Genomic DNA, 21,279 nt, shown 5'->3' with positions numbered 1-21,279 from the left:
CGGTGGCTCAGTTGGTTGTGTCTGACTCTTGGTTTCGGCTCAAGTCATGATCTCAGTTAGTGGGATCAAGTCCCGTGTCAGGTTCTACAATAACAATGGAGCCTGCTTGGGATTCTCTCTTTCCCCTTCTCTCTGTCCCTCCTCAACCTACTCTTTCTCTCTCAAAATTAATAAACATTAAAAAAATGAAATGACTCCATATATTTTTTAAATTTATTTTTTAAAGTTTATTGATTTTGAGAGAGAGAGAGAGCATGCCTGTATGCTCACAGGTCTGTGAGGAGGAGAGGGGCAAAGAGAGAGGGAGTGAGAGAATCCCAAGCAGGCTCTGTGTTATCCTCATGGAGCCCAATGCAGGGCTTGATCCCACAAACCATGAGACAGTGACCGGAGCCAAAATCAAGAGCCCAACACTTAACCAGATGAGCCACACAGGTGCTCCTGGATTTGTTTTTATAATATGGGATTGAGTTAAGGAAATATTGATGAAATGCGATCACCTGTAAGTTAGTAATTGTTGAAGCTAGTTGACAGGCATATGGGAAGGGGTTCACTATAGTGGTCTTTCTGCTATTGCTTATTTTATACAATTGAAATTTGCATAATAAAATGTTACAAAGGAAAGACTCCTACAAGGTGGATGTTATAGACTGAATTATACCTCCCCAAAATTCTTATCTTAAAATCCAACCCCAAGTGTGACTATATTTAGAGAGAGGGCCTTTAAGGAGATAATTAAGATTAGGGGTGCCTGGGTGGCTCAGTCTCTTATGCATCTGAATCTTGATTTGGGCATGATCCTAAGGTCATGACGTCAAGCCTTGCATTGGAAGATTCTCTCTCTCTCTCTCTCTCTCTCTCTCTCTCCCCCAACCATGCTGCCCCATGCCCCCATCCCTCAAGCTTTCTTATCCTCCCCCCCAAAAAAGGAGATAATATTAAATGAGGTTATAAAGTTGGGGCCCTAATCTGATGGGACCAATATCCTTATAAGAAGAGAACAACAGGCACACAGAGAAAGAGCCTTACCATCTAAAAGCCAGGAAGAAAGATCTCACCAGAAACCAACCCAGAAGGTGATGTCCAACAGTCCCTGATCTTGGACTGTTACCTTCCAGGACTGTGAGAAAATAAACTTGTTATTTAAACCACCCAGGCTGTCCCATTTTTTATGGCAGCCCTAGCAGACAGTGAAGATATTCAAAAGTGTGATTTTACATTTCAGAATTAAATCCTGTATATCATTCGAACACTCACCATTCCCTTTATGAAAAATTTCAATGTCTCCCTGTTTGAAAGTATTGCCTACAAAAATCACAATTTGTTAAAAACTTTCAAAAGCTGAATTTTTTGGAACTTCATTAATTGAATACATAAAAGATTTCCAATTGATTTTTTAAAAAGCAATGCAGCCAAAAGGCAAAAGACTCTTTTCTTAAATAGTTCATATCGTTGTAGGACAGTTGAATTGACTTATAAAATAATTCTTAAAAAATTCAAACATCTTTAGATGATGGGTAGAAAAAGTATATACTGCCACACTGTACAAAATTTAATTCAACATCAGAAGTGTCACAAGAATCTTATAATTCAATTACCCAATGGTGCATATAAAATTATTTGTAGGGGCACCTGGGTGGCTTAGTTGGTTGAGCATTCGACTCTTGAGTTTAGCTCAGGTCATGATCCCAGGGTCGTGTCACCAAACCCCACACTGGGCTCTGCACTGAGCACGGAGCTTGCTTGGGATTCTCTCTCACTCTCTCTCTCTCTCTCAAAAAAAAATTGTAAATGACAACAGTCAGTTTTTAATTCCATTAGTAGAAGTCTGTTTGGACCATATTATGTCTACCATTACAATCAAATTCAAGAACATTTACACCTCAAAGGTTTTCTTAATTCCACAAGAACATCGTTTTTGCCTTGTTGCCACGTTCCACCAACATTGATATCCTTATCATCACCACTGAAAGAAATTCTTTTATCTGTTATGTTTAACTTTTTAATTGAATTTACAATAGCATTCAGAATAATGTTAGATGTTTCACCTTTGGGAGAATGAATTTCCAAGAATTTTATTCTGAATCCACTAACTGGATAAAAAAAATTAAACCATTATGAAAATAGAATTAAGGAGTTTCCTATTTGAAGCATCTGATGTCAGTGATACTAAAATGATGAATTCATGGTAATGAACTACTTCAGCTAAGCAAGCAAACACATTAACACCTATGATCTCACATTTTATACACAAACAAGAAAATGTTGAGGCACTTGGATGGCTCAGTTGGTTAAGCATCTGACCTCAGCTCAGGGTATGATCTTACGGTTCATGGGTTCGAGCCCCACTTCGGGCTCTGTGCAAACAGCTAGCTCAGANTGGACCAATCTTGTAAACCATTTTTGCTCATTTTCATCTGCTCCAAATAAAAAGTCAAACCTCATAGAATGACACGAAAATGTACCTTTTACAGCTTCATATTAAATCATCCTCTTTAGCCTTCTTTAAAATTAAAAAAAAACAAAAAACAAAAAACTAGTACTAGTTTTTGATGTAGATGCTAATGTTTCTTCAACAGACTTAGGTCTTCCGGTTAGTAATATAACTACAGCCTCTGAAGCGGAAGGTAAATGTCAACTACATTTTGTGCAATTTGTACATTCATTAGCTCTCCTGCCAAATGAGAACTGAGTTCCTTATGTCCTCTAAAAACACACTTTTTTGGTTTGTTTGCTTTTTGCAAATGAATGCTGCCAATGCTGCCAAAGGGTTTACTATAAACTATATAAAAGTTACCAAGCAATGTAATATAAAACTAGTGGTCCATTCAGACCTTACATTAAGCGGTCAAACCACTGTAGCAAGAGAATTCAGAGTATTCCCCATGTGCTTTATGTATGGCAGGCCTGCTCGGCTCTGCTCCCCATACATCTAGTCTATGATTCCCTGCATCTCCCACTAATCCTGCCAACTGGTAGCCAGGCAACGTCACGCATCACACAGGCCGCAGCTTGGCACAAATGTCTGATATGTACAAGCGGGCTTATAAAGACATGGCCCAAGAACTTCTACCATCTACCAGGACCTGAAGGAGGTGGCTGTTCTCAGACTCCCTGAGCAAGCGCGATAGGTTTTATCAGCGAGCATCCTGTGTACTGTCCTAGAAAGGGTAATGTTAGTAAGCTGTGTGTGGAAAGGGTTGGAAAAAAAAGAGACAGGCTGTTACTGGTCACCGTTCAGATTTGAGCACTGGAAAGTGGGAGCGCTGTCCGTTGCACATGCATTGAATACAATACTAGCCGAGACTGTGGCAGAAGAGGGAAGAACAAACTGGATGTCTATGAAAACCCACTCCAACCGCTTTTTATGCACCAATAATACCTCACTTAAAAATGAAAAACCTTGCGACAAACGCTAAATGGGATGGGTTACCAGGATAACAGGCATAGCCTGGCCGTTATGTTTAATCAACACTCAAATCCATGGCTTTCTCCGTGCTCTTCTAACCCGGGACGCCAGTTCCCTTCTGAACACTTACTCCCCATCCACCTTTCGGTGCACACTTGTGCTGACTCCTGCACCATCTCCAGCACAGCCTTTCCTGACCCGGGCAGTCCACAGTGACCACCCACCTCATCCCAACTATAGCCCTTCCGCCCATACCTGTCTTTGAGTATTTACCCTGCAGTTAGATCATGTAACCTCACAAAGGTGGGTGACCAGTTCAAAGAAGAGGAGAGTTCAGGAAAATAAATGGGAAGGGAGTGACAAAAGAAAAGTAATCTAGTATGTGTGCTGAGAGAGGGCGGAAAAAATAATATGAAGTGGCATTTTCCTTTCTCAATGCTACACATACTGGTTTGATATCTGAGCGATTTCCTTGTTTTTACTTTTTACATAAGAGTAGGGGACAATGGGAATAATACGACATAAGGATTTCTATTTTAATTCAGGTCCTGAGACTGTGAGATCCTGCTTGGGAGGTTTGGTTACCATTCCCTCCCACCCTCCTCAGCCTCCAACAGCCCACAAATTCAAGTCTCAGGTTGAATTTTAGTAGTTTCGGGAGCTGCTTGGGGAAATGCAACAGGTAGGTAGAAGGGAACAATAGCTGGCAATCTCAGAAGCACAAATGTAAACGGTGCACACGTCTTCTGGTTCTCTAACAAATGTTCTGTAGATAGTGCGTTTGGTTTTGCAGACCCGCCCTGACATAAAACCAGACACGTCTATTTTTATACCAATTTGGTTTCAGAAAGTCATTACAGTCATTACCAAAGCCATTCAAATATCACTCTCATTCTGCCTAAACGTTGTTATTGAACCTAACTGTTTGGAAATGCCTGAAAGAAGAGAATACATTTTTTAGAATTCCTTTTTCTATTAAATTCCGTTCTTCTATTTTCCTTCTGTTCCAAGACTTAAAAGGAGACGACGGCATGTAGGAGCTCTCCCTCTTCAGAGATGGTTCAAACTTGGATCCCAATCTCCAGTGTCTACGGAGTCCAAGTTTGTGTCTTGTAGTAGTTCCGTACAACTGTAGCATCAAATGTCTGCATATTTTGGCACGGCTCCCAGCCTGTCTGAATTGGATCCATATGACAAACTGCAAAATATCCTCGCATAACATCTGTTTGCATTGTGATGCTGCTTTGAGCAACTGTCATTTCTTTGTTTTGCTAAGTAATTAATTCAAAATTATATAATGAGACCATCAAGCCCTGTCAAGTCCTGCCTTGCAAATTCCCTCACACCCAACCCCTCTTTCCTATCGCCCCCTGGCGTGCTGATAACTGTCAGGCTAGACTAGGGCTGGTCTCCCAAACCTGTCTACATCTAGGATCTCCAATGGCCACAGTGTTGCCCAAACAAGAAGTCTAAATTGCCTCTGCACATGCCACGTTCCTTCATTCAAAACAAAGCCAAACCTACAAACCAGCCCTTCTGCGACTCCCTATCTGCCAAATAAAAAGCCAAAGAGCTTAACCTCACATTTAAGACCTTTTGTAAGCTGGCTCCAGTCTGGCTTTCCCCCTGGAACTGCCCCACTTCCTTTTACTCTACAAACCAGCCTATTCGCTGACTCCTCTGTTCCCCCAACACACGTACACACCCCTTCTCTTTACCTTCTTCCCTTACCACCGGCCTCCTCTTGGCCTACTCAAGTACTATCTGTCCTCCAAAGCCAAATTCAACGTCCTATCTTCACTATCTACCATCCTATCTCTATTATCTCTTTGACCTCTAGATAACCAGTGCTTTACAAATAACTCACTTGGTATTTCTTTGATGCCTTGTACTATGGACTAGCTCTGCTACTTAGCTTCCCTAGACATACCAGAGGGCACAAACCAGCCTCTCTGGCGATCTGCTGTTACTGCTTTGTCCTCGGACTCAGTGCTATGTGCACAGCAGACAATTAGTATATACTTCGATTGACTAACTGGTTAAAGACATGTATTTGCTCACGTGACAACTATTTATTGAATCCCGGTATGTGCTAGGCACTGTTACAGGCACCAGGAAAATATAAACGGACCATACAGATGAAAACTTCTGCCTTCATAGGACTTACATTCTATAGAAGGAGAAAGAGCCTTTTTAAAAAAAAAATAAGCTGTAAAAATACTAGAAGGTGCTAAATGCTCTAGAGAAAAAGCAGAGAATGAAAGTAAGGAGTATACGGTAGGGGTGGAAAGTGGACTGTGATTTTTACACAGAATGGTAGTGGAAGGCTTCTCTGAACAAGTGACATTTGAGCAAAGACTTGAATAAGATAATGGAGTGAGGTATGCAGATGTCTGGAAGGACAGCCAGACAGAGGGAGAGCAAGTCCCAGTACCCTGAGGCAGGAAGGTGCCTGGAATATTCAGGGAAGAACAAAGAGGCTAACGTGGAGTGCGTGGAGGGGGGAGAATGGGAGGCGCTCTGCTCAGGGATTCTGGCTGGTACCACCAGGGAAGGGAACAGACGACTGACACATCTGACTCACATCTGAAAGGACCCATTTGGATGGTCACTGAGAATAGGTAGATAGGGATTGCTAGAGGCAGGAATACCAGTCAGAGTAATTTAGGATGGGGATGACCTTGGGGACAAAGTCTTCAGCAGGGAGGAACAGTATCTCAGATATTGGAAATGGTAAGTTGGAGTAACAAATGGAGAGACTGAAGAAGCAGTTAGACAAAGGGGCCTAGAGTTCAGGGGAGAAAAGGAGACTGAAACCTACTTTTGGGAGTTGTCAGTGTACAGATGGTATCAAGCCTATGGGAGCAGATGAAATCCAGGGAGCCCTTGTACACAGAGGTGAGGCCCAGGGATAAAGACTAGGAAGCCTCCAAGACTCAGAAGAAGGAGCCAGTGGGACAGGAGGAAAACATGAATGCCAACCGGTAGAGAAGGGACTGTGTGCTTGAGAGAATAATCCACGTCCATCAGGTGGGTGCCACTGATACGACTTGGACTATGGAGGCTAAGGGAGGGAGGTTATTTTCCTCACTCCTTCCAGCAGTTGAGGGTGGGCAAATCTCAGGCAGGGGTACTAAGATAAACAATTTTTTTTATCAGGCAGGGGTACTAAGAGGACACAATTTTCCATAAAAGTAAAAGTAAAAATTTAACAACACAATATTGAGTTCTTTTTTCTACTGGAAAAAAAATCTACTGATAATCAAGTTTGTGCAGGATTTGTCAACCTTGGCACTCCAGACATTTTGGCCGATAATTCTTTATCCTGGGGGGCTGTCCTGTGCACTATGGGATGTCAAGCAGCAGCCCCGGACTCTACCCACTAGATGGCAGGAGCAGTCCCCATCACCTCCCCCCAGGTGCTGAATGTTCCGGGTGGGGGGACAAAAACTCTGAGTATACTTTAAATATCTTTTCTCCCAAATGCACCTGTTAATTTCTGCTGATAATTTCTTCTCTAGATTTTTATTACCAGTCAGCTGGTTTGGAAGGTTCCCACTGTATTCATTACCCAGAGTGCAGAAACCAAGCAATTAGCTCAAAAATGTACTTTTAAATTTTTTCCATATGAAAGATATGCCCCAAGTCTACCCATTTCAAAAATGATCATCTCAGGGGCGCCTGGGTGGCTCAGTCGGTTAAGCATCCGACTTCAGCTCAGGTCATGATCTCACGGTTCGTGGGTTCGAGCCCCGCGTTGGGCTCTGTGCTGACTGCCAGCTCAGAGCCTGGAGCCTGTTTCAGTCTGTGTCTCCCTCTCTCTGACCCTTCCCTGCTCACGCGGTCTCTCTCAGAAATAAATAAAACATTTAAAAAAAAAAATGATCATCTCAGCCCACACTCGTCCACAGCAGCCTATTCATAACAGCCCAGAGGGAGAAGCAAACCAGAGTCCAACTGCAGAGCAGATAAACAAAGTGTGGCGCACACACACAATGGAATATCACTCAGTCTAACGAAGGAACGGACGGCATTCTGACACAGGCTACAACACGGACATTATGCTGGGAGAAATATGGTAGTCACAGAGGAACAAATACTGCATGACTCTACTCATATGAGGTACCGACAATATTCAAATTCACAGAGACACAAAGCAGAATGGTTGCAGGGACTAAAGAAAAGGGAGAATAGGTAGCTACTGTTTAACAGGTACAAATTTCTAGTTTTGCAGGATTAAGAAAGTTTCAGAGATGGACGGTGGCAACGGTTACACAACACTAGGAACACACTTCGCACTACTTACTGAACACTTAGAAATGGTTAAAGTGGTAAATTTTATGTTATGTGCTTTTTTTTAATCCATAATTTTAAAAAAAAGGAATACAAGCTCTGGAGTCTGTCTGTCTTGGGTCTAAATACTGGCAAAATGCCCAACATATCTGGCTCATAGTAAACATTAGCAGCTGATTAAAAATTAGTATTTTAACCAGAATTTCACCAAGTCAGTGCGCATGTTAGTCAGGACCCGTCATTGACAGTTATGGGTGCCTCTGGCTGGTGAAAAAGGAAAGCAGTCACAAAGAAAGTATGGTTGAAAAAAATCAATAAGCATTTCTGAGAATAAAATCATTTTGCCAACTGAGTATTATTTGAGTACTAAGTATAGTCAATTTTTTCCTTCAAAATTTGGTCCTCTCCTGTGGATCTGTCCTGTCACTTATTTTTAAATGTTTCTTTATTTTGAGAGACAGAGAGCATGAGCAGAGAGAGAGGGAGAGAGAGAGAATACCAAGCTGACTCCACGCGGTCAGTGCAGAGCTCCATGTGAGGCTTGATCTCATGAACCATGAGATCATGACCTGAACCAAAATCAAGAGTCAGATGCTTAACTGACTGAGCCACCCAGGTGGCTTGTTTTAAAGATCCAGACTCATTTTGTATTATTTTTTCAAACTGTAAAAAAAAAGTTTGTGTAACAACCCAGCGAAGAAATGGGCAGAAGATATAAACAGACACTTCTCCAAAGAGGACATCCAGATGGCCAACAGACACATGAAACGATGCTCAGCATCCCTCCTCATCAGAGAAATACATATCAAAACCACACTGAGATACCACCTCACACCAGTCAGAGTAGCTAAAGTCAGCAAATCAGAGAACTCTAGATGCTGGCGAGGATGTGGAGAAACGGGCACCCTCCTACACTGTTGGTGGGAATGTAAACTGGTACAGCCCCTCTGGAAAACATTGTGGAANATGGAGGAGGGCACTTGTGGGGATGAGCACTGGGTGTTATATGGAAACCAACTTAACAATAAACTATTTGTAAAAAGTAAATAAATAAATAAATAAATAAAATTTGCTTTGGGTTATCCAAAAAAAAGTTCGTGTGTCTGTACATATAGACTTTTTCTTAAATGATCAAGAATCCATTCTAGATGTTACCCTATTTATATCAGTTTTGCTTTCATTGCTGATTCCAACAATTCCTTGCACAATCCTACGGTGTCTATAATTCAGACTCTCCTCCATTTCTACCTAACATATCTGCTGAAAATGAAACCCAATTTTCATAGCTGTATTTGCGTTAAGGACAGTGTAAAAAAAGAAAGAAAACCAAAGAGTAAATAACAGAAACACAACAGAAAGTGAATAAGAAAAAAGCAGCATTTCCCATGAGAGGCCAGAAGCATGGGAGGCTCAGCCCTCGACTTCCAAACACAAGGTCTCCAGGCACGAAGATGCTCCCTCAGTAAGATGGGTGCTCCCTCAATAAGATGGGTGCTCCCTCAGTAAGATGGATGCTCCCTCAGTAAGACACCAAACCAAACGGAAACAGAAGCACACAGAGTGGATGGGCCTTCTGAAATGTCTCACCTGCATGGGATTGATCTTCACTGAGCGCTCAAAGCACTCCACGCATTCTCTAAACTCCTTGTTCCGCAGATGGAGGAGGCCTTTGGAGCGCTGAGCCCGAGCGCTGCGGTGGTGGGACAGTTCCCAGGCCCGCTCATAGCAAGCGTGGTCTCGAAGGACATCTCCGAGCAAGCAGTACAAACTCGGCGTTTCTTTTTTCTCCAGCTCTCGCCTAAGGATTTCTTCTGCCTAGAAATGACAACAGAAGTAACGGAATTAGCTTATAGTGGCTAATGGCCATTTTTTTTTTCTTTAGCACATAGATATCTTTTATCCCATAGGATCCACATTTTTATTTTCAAAGTTTGAGATGACCTGCCTATTTCACGCATCTAGGGCACAGGCTAAAAACAACAGAAAGCAAATACGATACAGGTAAAAGAGAGGAACAAGAAGGAAAGGCAAATATTGCCTTACTGGCATCTGGAATCCTCCAGGAAAGAAAGGCACCAAGGGGAAGCATACTCCATGATACTGGGAGAGCTCATGGACTCCCCTCTGTCACCAGCTGGAATGACTGTTAGAGCAGCGTCTTCAGTTCACCTCTACTCAATGGCAATACAAAGTATGTTTTTTAGTTCAGTTTAGTTTGCTTTGTTTTTCCTTTCTTGAAATGGCATGCTCCAGGAGCCTGGGATCGTTGAGACATTTATAAAAGAAGGGGGGAAGGGTATAATTTAATAGTCCTTGCTTATCTCACAGATGAAACTTGCCAAAAGGAGGCCTATCTGCTTCCAGCAAGTCTCTTTAGTTTAGAAATTAAAGACCATCCTCAGTACACCGCACACGTTTCAGTACTACTGTTGTATGTCCACAATTCAGGTTCGCCTCCTCCATGGAGCTAATTCTGTACTTGTTACCATTACTCTGCTTCCCCGGTCCATGTCCCTTGTCCCCTGTTTCTGATGGCAGCAGCCATCTTAAGGTAGCTAAAACGATACTTTAGACTCCTTACTTTACATAGATGGCAATCTTAAAGTCTATGTATTTGATTCGCTTTAGGTTGCATCCAGCTAGAATTCTTAACCAGTCTAATTTTTGTGAAATCTTTTAAAAGACAATTGTGCCTATAAAAGTGTCTTTGGATGCTGGTTTCTCTGCATTTCTGACACACTATGGGTTATGTAGGCTTCTTACGCCTGTTCTGAAAATGGAATCAGAATTTATACAGCTTCTAAGCAAAAAAAAAGAGTTATAAATCCCAAATAGCCAAAATACACAGGAGATTTAAAAATATAATCCATGTAATTCCTCTACAACAGATGATACAATAGTTAACTACTGTTCTAACCATAATTTTATAAGATTATTTATATTAAGTACCCAACACATGTATGTATATATATAGTGTTCAACCAAATTACATGTAACAGACTGTAGCCATAGCAGGATTTCTGCTGACATGATTTTATAGTGTAGTTGAAGGTGCTTCTCCAATATGCCATTGAAACTTGATACCCACCGCCTCCCAGACATTCTGAAGGCTACTCCTGCAGAAAATAAAATTTTGTGATTAGTTATCTGATCTGGTTGGAGCTGAAGACATGGGGAACCCACGATCATGAGAGAGTGTGGCACTGGTAGTCCATGATATCCAGTGATGAAAGAATTTCTTGAATTATCACCTAGGGGAGCTAAGGATAAAGCCTCTACCTAATGTAAGGCTCTGTGTATTGGAACTTCATCAAGATAAAAAGCTCCTGTACAGCAAAGGAAACAATCAGCAAAAGTAAAAGGCAACCAATGGAATGGGAAAAGATATTTGAAAATGACATATCTGATAAAGGGTAAGTATTCAAAATCAATAAAGAACTTACCAAACTCATCGCCCAAAAAAATAACCCAGTGAAGAAATGGGCAGAAGACATGAATAGACAGTTTTCCAAAGAAGACACCCAGATGGCTAACAGACACATGAAAAGATGTTCAAAATTACTAATCAGGAAAATACAAATCAAAACCATGATGAGATACCACCTCACAGCTGTCAGAATGGCTAAAATTAACAACACAAGTAATAACAGGTGTTGGTGAGAAGCTGAGAAAGGGGAACCTTCTTGCACTGCTGGTGGGAATGCAAATTGGTGCAGCCACTCCGTAGAAGAGTATGGAGGTTCCTCAAAAAACTAAAAACAGAACTACCCATTATCCAGCAATTGCACTACTGGGTATTTACCCAAAGGATACAAAAATAGAGATTCAAAGGAATACATGCACCCTGATGTTTATAGCAGCATTATCAACAATACTCAAACTATGGAGAGAGCCCAAATGTCCATCGACTGACAAATGGATAAAGAATATGTGGTGTCACACACACACACCATGGACTATCACTCAGCTATCAAAAAAGAATGAAATCTTGCCATTTCCAATGATGCAGATGGAGCTAAAATGTATTACACCAAGCAAAATAATCAATCATAGAAAGACAAATATCATTTGCCTTCATTCATATATAGAATTTAAGAAACAAAACAGACGAACACATGGGAAGCAGGGAGAGAGGAAAGGAGGAAACAAACCACAAGAGAAGAGACTATTAATGATAGAGAACAAACTAGGAGTTAATGGAGGGAGGGCGTGGGAGATGGGCTGGGTGGGTGATGGGTAGTTTTTAAAATTTATTCTGAGAATGAGCATGGAAGACACTGTGCATGCAAGTGGGGGGAGGGGCAGAGAGAGAGGGAGAGAGAGAGAGAATTCCAGCTCAGAGCCCAATGCAGAGCTTGAACTCACGAACTGTGAGATCATGACATGAGCCAAAATCAAGAGTTGGACACTTAACCAACTGAGTCACCCATGTGCCCTGGGTGATGGGTACTAAGAAGGGCACTGTTGTGATGCAAGTGATAAATCACTGAGTTCTACTCCTGAAAACAATATTGCACTCTATGTTAAATAACTAAAATTTAAATTAAAAGAAAAAAAGGCTTCTGTGAATTAAGTGATAAGACACTAAGAATATCAGACTGTGAGGTAAGGTTGGCTGCTTCTAAGTTCACTGAATAGCTCAAAGAAAGAAAATGACATTCGGTGTTTTAAATCCTCAAGTTCAGAGAACCAAGTTATTTCTATGATTGCTTAAAAAAATTTCTTTTTCCTTGTAGCTGCCAAGTTAGCATAGCCAAAACTCGGATGTAGACATTGCTCCTGCGTGATTGCTGAATATAGGACAAACTCAGTTTCACTAGGGCTTTGAGCAAATGAAGGCATCTGATTGGGTTAATCAAATGTGTTTTAGTCATTTGTTTTCTTTCCTCTATTGTCTTTAGGCTACACATCATTTTACTTACTTACTTATTTACTTATATTGAGAGAGAGAGAGAGAGAGAGAGAGCGAGCATGCGTCCACAGGGTATGAACAGAGAGGGAGAGAGAGAATCTTAAGTAGGTTCCATGCCCAGCATAGAATCCAACAGAGGGCTCAATCTCATGACCCTGAGAACATGACCTGAGCCAAAATCAAAAGCTGGACGTTTAACCAACTGAGCCACCCAAGTGACCCAACATTTTATTATTTTTCAGTGACTGGTCTAAAGCTAATCATGCACATCTTCAATTTATCAAAGTTCATTTAGAGTTACTGTTATATCACCTCACCTTTCTCACATCACAAGTGGCCCAGTCAAGCCCTTCCTAAAGTTCCGTTCCATAGAAACAATGCAAGATAAACAAATGATTGCTATTGTTTTAAGACACTAAGTTTTGAAGTGGTTTGGTTCTTAGCAATAGTAACTGCAATGGTTGTTACGAGAGGGTTACTCTAGTACCACTTACTTCATCTTGGCCAGGAGAACAGGGCACTGATCATGAAGGAGCAAGACCCAAGAATTTAAATAAAGGGGCGCCTGGGTGGCTTAGTCGGTTAAGCATCTGACTTTCGCTTAGGTCATGATCTCGCGGTTCGTGGGTTCGAGCCCCACGTCGGGCTCTGTGCTGACTGCCAGCTCAGAGCCTGGAGCCTGTTTCAGTCTGTGACTCCCTCTCTCTCTGACCCTCCCCTGCTCACACTGTCTCTCTCTCTCTCTCCTAGAAATAAATAAAACATTAAAAAAAAAAAAGAATTTAAATAAAGATATTTGGGATGATTCTAAAAATAGAAACCTCCAAACCCTACTGAGTTTCCTATGCCAACAGGGGCAGTCCTCCTCTATCTGTTAAGACTAGTGCTACCTTGTTTAAAGACAATATAATGACCGGTGCGCCTAGGTGGCTCAGTTAAGGATCCGACACAGCTCAAGTCATGATCTCACAGTTCATGAGTTCAAGCCCCACATCAGGCTCTGTGCTGACAGCTCACAGCATGGAGCCTGCTTTAGATTCTGTGTCTCCCTTTCTCTCTGCCCTTCCATTGCTCAAGCTCTCTCTCTCAAAAAACATTAAAAACAAAATAAAAAAAGATAATCCTGGACTCAAATGTAGCCCAAACTAAACTCAGAGGCCAGAAATTCCTTGGTGTGATGTGGAAGAAAGAATCTAACAACTTAGGAAGAAAAAGTTGTTGTCAATTTATTATTTGCAACCTGTTCACCCATCCCAATGTCCTCCAAGAGGGCCCAGAGGATATTCTTTTCATCTTGGCTTTGAGAAATACATTGTACATGGGAGTATTAGCACCCCTGAAAAGTGCTATAGATGGCCTGTAAGCTGGGGGGGTTGGGAGGACATCTTTGGAGGTCCTTCAGTTGAAACGAGCTTCCTGATTTCAGGAGGGGTAATAGAGACTAGCTGATAGCACTTAACCCCCAGAAGCAAGAGGAGCATGGTTATTGCAACAGGAACAGCCAGAGTAATAGTTACAATAGTGCAAAAAGCATGGATCTTAGGTGGTAGCTGACTCACCAGGAAGCCTTAAAGCTAACTAAGTCCAAACTTGATCTATATAACATTAGGGGAAAAAAAGTATATAGGTTTGGGTCAGATTGGGGTCAGACCCAAGTCATCATGCTAAAACATGATGCTAAAACATTGTTTCTCACCTAATTCCTATCCTGGAGTCATTTCACAGTCAGAGCCTCTTTCAAAAAAAATTAAGAGGGGCACCTAGGTAACTCAATTGGTTGAACGTCTGACTTTGGCTCAGATCATGATCTCATGGTTTGTGAGTTCGAGCCCTGCATCAGGCCCGTTGCTGTCAGTGCAGACCCTGCTTCCTCTCCTCTGTCTCTCTCTCTCTGCCCCTCCCCTGCTTGCACTATCAAAAAAAAACATTTTTTAAAAATTGGAAAGGAAGGAAGGAAGGGAGGGAGGAAGGGAGGAAGGAATGAAGGAGCCAATATTGGTGAGGAAGGACCCCACTATAACATAACTAGCATATACCATAATTCTTCCCTTGTCTTCCCCAAAGACAAGTTTATTTATTTATTTTGAGAGAGATAGAGAAAGCGTGTGTGAACGTGAGGAGAGGCAGAGAGAGAGGGATAGAGTGCTGTCAGCACAAAGCCTGATGTGGAGCTCGATCCCAAGAACCATGAGATCATGACCTAAGTCAAAATCAAGAGTAGGATGCTTAACCAACTGAGCCACTGAGATGGCCTGGCCAAAGACGCACCTTTAACATTTGCCAGGTAATTCTATCCTGGAGAGAAAGAAATACCATACCCATCTTTTCAAGGTCAGTTAGTACTTAGTTAATGATAATCCTCTGGGACCCAGAATATCACCTGATGCATTCGAGGGTTTATGGGAATCAGTCTATCCCATGGTAGGCGTAGTAAGTCTCTGGACCCACCCAGTGGTGACCTCCCTACTACTTGAATACATAGTTGAATTAGATATGGCCAATAACCAGCAGAGCCTTCGGTGAGGACTAATGCAGAATAAAGTGCCAAGTGAAAGCCCCCAGCTTCCTCTCCTCCTTAAGAGAAAAACCAAAGCAACATCACATATCTATGTAAACTACAGAAATGTGTGCCACTATCAAACACTTGAAAGATACTGCAAAGTGTGTGAGTGTAGACAGCTTAACAGATCTATTTAAACTGTGCCGAATATAGATGGGTCCTGGAAAATGTCATAGATTATTACAAACTTAATATAATGGTGGCTGTAATTATATCTACTGTTCAGACATGATCTTTTTACTGGAGCAAAGAATCACACCCCCTGACATGTGGTAAGCAGGTACTGATACAGTAAATACATTTTTCTCTACCCAATAACCAGACAACATCAGCTGTGGTGGGTTTTTACTAGCACAGAGGGGAAGTACACTTTGCTATCTTGCTTCAGAATTACATGGACTTCCTGGTATAATTTAGTCTGCAAGGACCTTGACTGTCTCACCATCCATTAGGCCTCACCAGTCTATGACCTTAATGACATCATGCTAGTAAACTTCAGAAACTCAGACAAAATTGTGTGCCAATGTCAACCAAAAACCAACTGGAAATGATCATATTCCTGAGACTGTAACTTGTTGGGTTTTTTTGTAATGTTTTTATTTATTTCTGAGAGAGAGAGAAAGAGAGAGACAGCATGAGCAGGGGAGGGTCAGAGAGAGAGGGAGACACAGAATCTGAAGCAGGCTCCAGGCTCTCAGCTAGCTGTTCAGCACAGAGCCTGATGCGGGGCTCAAACCCACAAACCATGAGGTCATGACCTGAGCTGAAGTCGGACGCTTAACTGGCTAAGCCACCCAGGCACCCCTGTAACCTGTTATTAGAAAATGTTCAATATAAAAATTCATTTGATCCATTACCTCTAAGGAACTCATCTCATCAGTAAAGCAAGACATGTAAAATAAACTGATGTATTTCCAGTTGTTTTTGTTCTCATTTGTTCTAAGAATGCTTCAATATCTCAGCCTCTTTTGAAGAAATTATAAGTTTCCCCAAATCAAAAGCTCTTCTTTACACAACATAGTATATAAAATACTCTGTACGTGTTAGCAGTAGTTTGGAACTTTCCAAATCAGTAAGTCCCCAAGCCAAAGGGGTACCACAGTGCCTGGTCATATGTACTGCGATGTCAACTTGCTTCATCTAGAAAACAAAATGTGTTTCCTAAAATTTCCTTCCCTTCTGATTTCACACTAGAGTTGGTCAGGTGGAGTGGGGGATGTGGTGCTGGGATGTGAAAGACAGAAGCAAAGCAACAGCCTTTGGAAGGGGGTCGCGGTTAAGTGTGGTGTCAGACAAGATGCAGAGATGTCCTGCAGACCCCAGCTGGTCCTCTGCTCTCTGCATCTCACTTAAGCTTCCGACTGCGGCCCTGCCAGCCAACAGCAGCTCCGGGACCGCCGACGACACTGCACTGTGGACCCACAGGGCTGGGAGCCACATACAGACAACAGCTGTCCACAGATCTCTCCACAAGCTCCTCCTTCACGCCCTCGTTTCATGGCTGGAAGTCCTCAGCTTCTCAGATTCCCTGGTAGGTTCTGACGTGTCCACTCGCGCCAGTGCTTCGGGCAAACCAGTAAACGATTTTCACCCTGGTCCTTCTATTCCCTCTTCCACACCTTCGTTTCTCAGCTCTTCCCACATCTGTGTAAGATCTAATTCCTTTCCTAAGTCCCTTGTTCCCCAAAATCCTCAATGATTCCATAAACAAAACTTGAATGATACAATCTTTTCTTCATTTTTTTGCCTTTTAAATGCCTTATGTGTCCTCCCCTTAGATAGTGATTTACAGATTACTTTTTATCCAATATGTTGTTAAACGCATTAGTTCACTGAATCCCTACAGTAAGGCTAAGAGACAGATATTAATTAATATGCCCATTTTTAAAACAAAGAAATAAAAGTTTAGATTCCTTGGGTCAACTGGCCAGCCTCAAACCAAAAGATACTAAGTTGAAAAATGGGACCTTAATTTCAGGTTCAATACTCTTTCTATATTCCACCCATGTACATCAGCAAAAATGGTGGTCTAAGAACCTCTGAGAATCCCTACTCCATAAAAGCAACAGGAAAACTGGCAAAAATTTTAGAATCAACTTTTTCAAATTCTGGAAATTAACCAAAAACTTGAAATAATCCAGGGAATTTTTTTAAGTGGTGATATCTTGGTAAGAACAAGTTTTGTGTGATTTTATTTAATTTTTTTTTTTTATATTTATTTTTGAGAGAGAGAGTGCATGGGCAGGGGAGGGGTGGGGAGAAAGAAAGACAGATGGTCTGACGCAGGTTCCACGCTGACAGCCCATCGTGGGACTCGAACTCACGAACCTCAAGACCATGATCTGAGCCACAGTTGGACACTTAACCAACTGCCAGAGTAAGGCACCCGGCTTTGTGTGATTTTAATTTGCACCATTCCTATTCCCCTTTCTCCAACTTGCAGTAGCCTGGAAAACCCACAACAGGCAGGGCAGACTGGTGGCAAGGCAGCCACCAGAGTACAGAGTGAGTTTAGAGCTCCTCTGAAGTCTTAAAACTGTCCTAAAAAACTGTCATTATCTGACCAGTCTGGTGGTTTCCTGAAAGAGCTCACTTGCAAGGCTGTCTGTATTTAACCTAACTCTGAGTTTGCCCGGTGAAAAATCTTTCTCAAAAACAGTTATAGTCAATCGGTTAGTTCTGAACCTGTCTGAAGTGGTAAAGAACAAGTGGAACAAACAGTAGGCTAACCAAAAACAGTGGGAAAAGGGAATGACATATACATAAGGGCTCTGAAAGGCACCAACATATTCATGGGACTCCAGAGGCCATGAATGTGTAAGGTGCTGCACGCGTTCAGAAAGACCCGAGAAGGCCCTGAGCTCTCACCTCAGGCTGACCTCGAGGCTCTGCACAAGCACTCAGTGACGCTAAGGCCAGGTTGTTAACTGCCTGGCTGAACACTGGAAGCATGTTCACACACACACACACACACACACACACACACACACACACACAGAGCCCATCAGCAAAGATGAAGAGACTTGCTGATTTAGGCATTCAAGGAATTTTCTGTCTAATCATGAGCTGACCATTCAGCTAATCAACCTGAAACTTGGCAGCTACACAAAGAATACAGATTTTACATAATTAGTTAAGAAATGTCATTAAACAAAAAAGAACACAAACAGCAACAACAACCTGATTTCTAGAGTTGTCACATTACATTATTTAAAACACCCAATTTTCAACAACAAACTACAAAAGTATGCAAAGAAACAAGAAAGTATGGCCATTACATAAGAAAAAAAAAATCAATCAACAGAAACTGTTACTGAGGATGCCCAGATGATAGACTTAGCAGACACTTAAAATATGTTATTCTAAGTGATTAGTACAAGGACTAAGAAAATAACTCAAAAAAAAAAAAAAAAGTAGTGTTGCCTGGCTGGCTCAGTCTGTACAGCATGCAACTCTTGATCTTGAGGCTGTGAGTTCAAGCCCCATTTTGAGTGTAGAAATTGCTTAAGAATAAAATCTTAAAAAAAAAAAAAAGCAAAAATGACAAAGGAATTAAAATGGCACACTTAGCCAAAAAGAGGATAGTAATAAAGACAAAAGACACAAAACATACAGAAAATAACAAAATAACGAATATATATCCTACATTATCAGTAATTATTTTAAAAGTATTAAACACTGCTATCAAAGGCAGGGATTAGCAGAAAGTATAAAAAATGATTCAATGAATGCTGTCTATAAGAGACACACTTTAGAGTCAGACACACAAAAAGGCTGAAAATAAAAAATAAAGGAAAGAAAGAAAAGAAGACACATCATACATACATCAGTAACCCAAAAAGAGCTGGAATGGCTATGTTAATATCAAACAAAAATTGTTAATAGGATGAAGAAAGCTCATTTTAATGATAAATATTCATTCCATTAAGAAGACATAATTATAAGTATATACTCACCTAACAACAGAGTCCTAAGTTACCTGAAGCAAAAACAGACAGATCTGAAGGGAGAAATACACAATTCATCAAGAATACTTGTTTTTTTTTAAAGTTTTTTATTTATTTCTGAGAGAGAGAGAGAGAGACAGCGTGAGCAGGGGAGGGTCAGAGAGAGGGAGACCCAGAATCTGAAGCCGGCTCCAGGCTCTGAGCTAGTTGTCAGCACAGAGCCCGAAGTGGGGCTCAAACCCACGAACCATGAGATCATGACCTGAGCCAATGTCAGACGTGCAACCAACTGAGCCACCCAGGTGCCCTGCATCAAGAATATTTGAAGACCTCACTTTCCAACTTCGAGTAATGGATAAAACAACTATACAGAAGATAGAAATAAAAGACTTGAACAACAATATAAACTAATTAAGCCTAAAAGACATCTAAAGAACATTCCACCCAACAGCAGCAGAATACACACAGATCATTCTCCAGGGCATACTACATCTTAGGCTGTAAAACAAGTCTCAACACATTTGAAAGGACTGACGTCATACGAAGTATACTCCCCAACCACAATGAGATGAAATTAGAAATCCATAACAGAGAAATCTGGGAAATTCACACACTCATGGAAATTAAATAACACAGTGCCTAACAACCAACAGGTCAAAAAAGAAATCATAGAGAAATTAAAAACACTTTTAGATAAATAAAAACAATATAATATGCCAAAACTTATGGAATGCAGTGAAAACAGTGTTTAGAGGGAAATGTATAGCTGTAAATGCCTATACTGAAAAAGAAAAAAGATCTCAAAGCAATCTACTCTTCTACCATAAGAAACCAGGAAAAAAAAAAGTAAATTCAACCTAAAGAAGCAGAAGGAAGGACACAATAAAGATGAGCATAAATAAAGAATAGAAAAACAAAAGAGAAACAAACCAGAAGTGGTTCGTTAGACTCAAATTACTAAAATCAGGTATGAAAGATGAGAAATCACTATCAACCTTACAGAAATGAAAAGAATTGTCAGGGAGTACTCTATATACCTATAGAGTATATAGGTACCCTACAGAAAAAATAGGATCCAAGATTCAGAACATCAAGCCATATCCTTAAAACACCTGCATGATCTAAAACTAGCATTCTACAAATATTTCTCGTACTTCCAAATGCACTGTAGTACAGGCTGTAAAGATTCACAAGTCCCAAGATCTTTAACACAGCCCTAATGCTGGCAACCTTGCAAAGAAGACACATACACAAATGAAAGACCAAATAATCATCAGGAAAACTTTCACATTTGTAAACTCTCAGGTACTGAGGATTTCAAATACTCCCTCCACCAACTCGTATCTACTTAAACACTTAAAAGAACATAGGGAACGGGTGCTATGCAACTCTTGTTACCAAACAATACCAATTCTGGGTATTCTATACCCTGTAACATGGGTCTACAGGGCCAGAACAGGGCAGCCTCCTGAAGAAGTTAAGAAACACAAAAGGAATGATCTTGCTTGGTCTGAACTGGCCTCTTCTTTCCTCAAATTCCTATCCCACATTTTTCTGTTAGATAAGTCAGTGCTTTCTCCTTGAGATCTTATAGCTCTTCATCCTGCCAACAGCATTATCTTTCCCAAGGGCAAAGCTTGTAGGCAATATATTTCCTTTCATGAATTAGTCACCCTGCATTCTTCAGTCTTCTTCCTCACTCTTTCCAACATGCTCTATTTGCTCCTCCCTCCTCCACTTAGCCACTCAATTTATGTAATTCAGTATCAAATAAAAAACCGTAAGAGACATGCCCAGTGAACATAAATAAAGCACAAAGACTTATAATATCCCTTTTGCAATATCAAAATGTGGGTGGCCAGAAATCTTCACAGAGCAACAGCTTTGGTATTTCTGGCTATGGGTTGCTACTTCCCTACAGGAAAATAGAGAGGTATATTTTGTTATAGGATACAAGGAATTTATCATCTAAATATCTATTATATATCATAAAACTACATTCCCAAACATGAAAAGGCACACTTATATGGGCAACTGGCTACAATTAAGCTGGGTTGCTTACAAGAATCTTGTCACCTGCAAACCCCAAAGACCATTCCTGAACCCACACATACATACATATCTAGGCTGTTGCAACCGTTTTATTCTGTAATTGCAA

General features: G+C 41.1%; 1 protein-coding gene across 2 annotated transcripts in view; it reads right to left on the bottom strand.

The window, feature by feature from the left end:
- The window catches only part of TTC27 (tetratricopeptide repeat domain 27), a 186,065-nt gene that overhangs the window by 51,514 nt on the left and 113,272 nt on the right, over positions 1-21,279 (bottom strand). For both annotated transcript variants that reach the window (XR_013337240.1, XM_077772789.1), the window contains exon 13: positions 9,290-9,517. Coding sequence is in view for 1 of the 2 variants with exons in the window: in XM_077772789.1 (XP_077628915.1) it covers positions 9,290-9,517 (228 nt within the window). In the remaining variant the exon portion in view is untranslated. The remainder of the gene's footprint in view (positions 1-9,289; positions 9,518-21,279) is intronic.

The sequence above is a fragment of the Crocuta crocuta genome, unplaced genomic scaffold (genome assembly GCF_008692635.1).
Source record: "Crocuta crocuta isolate KB4526 unplaced genomic scaffold, BGI_CrCroc_1.0 scaffold363, whole genome shotgun sequence".
NCBI classification, from domain to species: Eukaryota; Metazoa; Chordata; class Mammalia; order Carnivora; family Hyaenidae; genus Crocuta; species Crocuta crocuta.
Note: the sequence above shows the minus strand (reverse complement) of the source record. Positions and strands in the feature narration are given on the sequence as shown.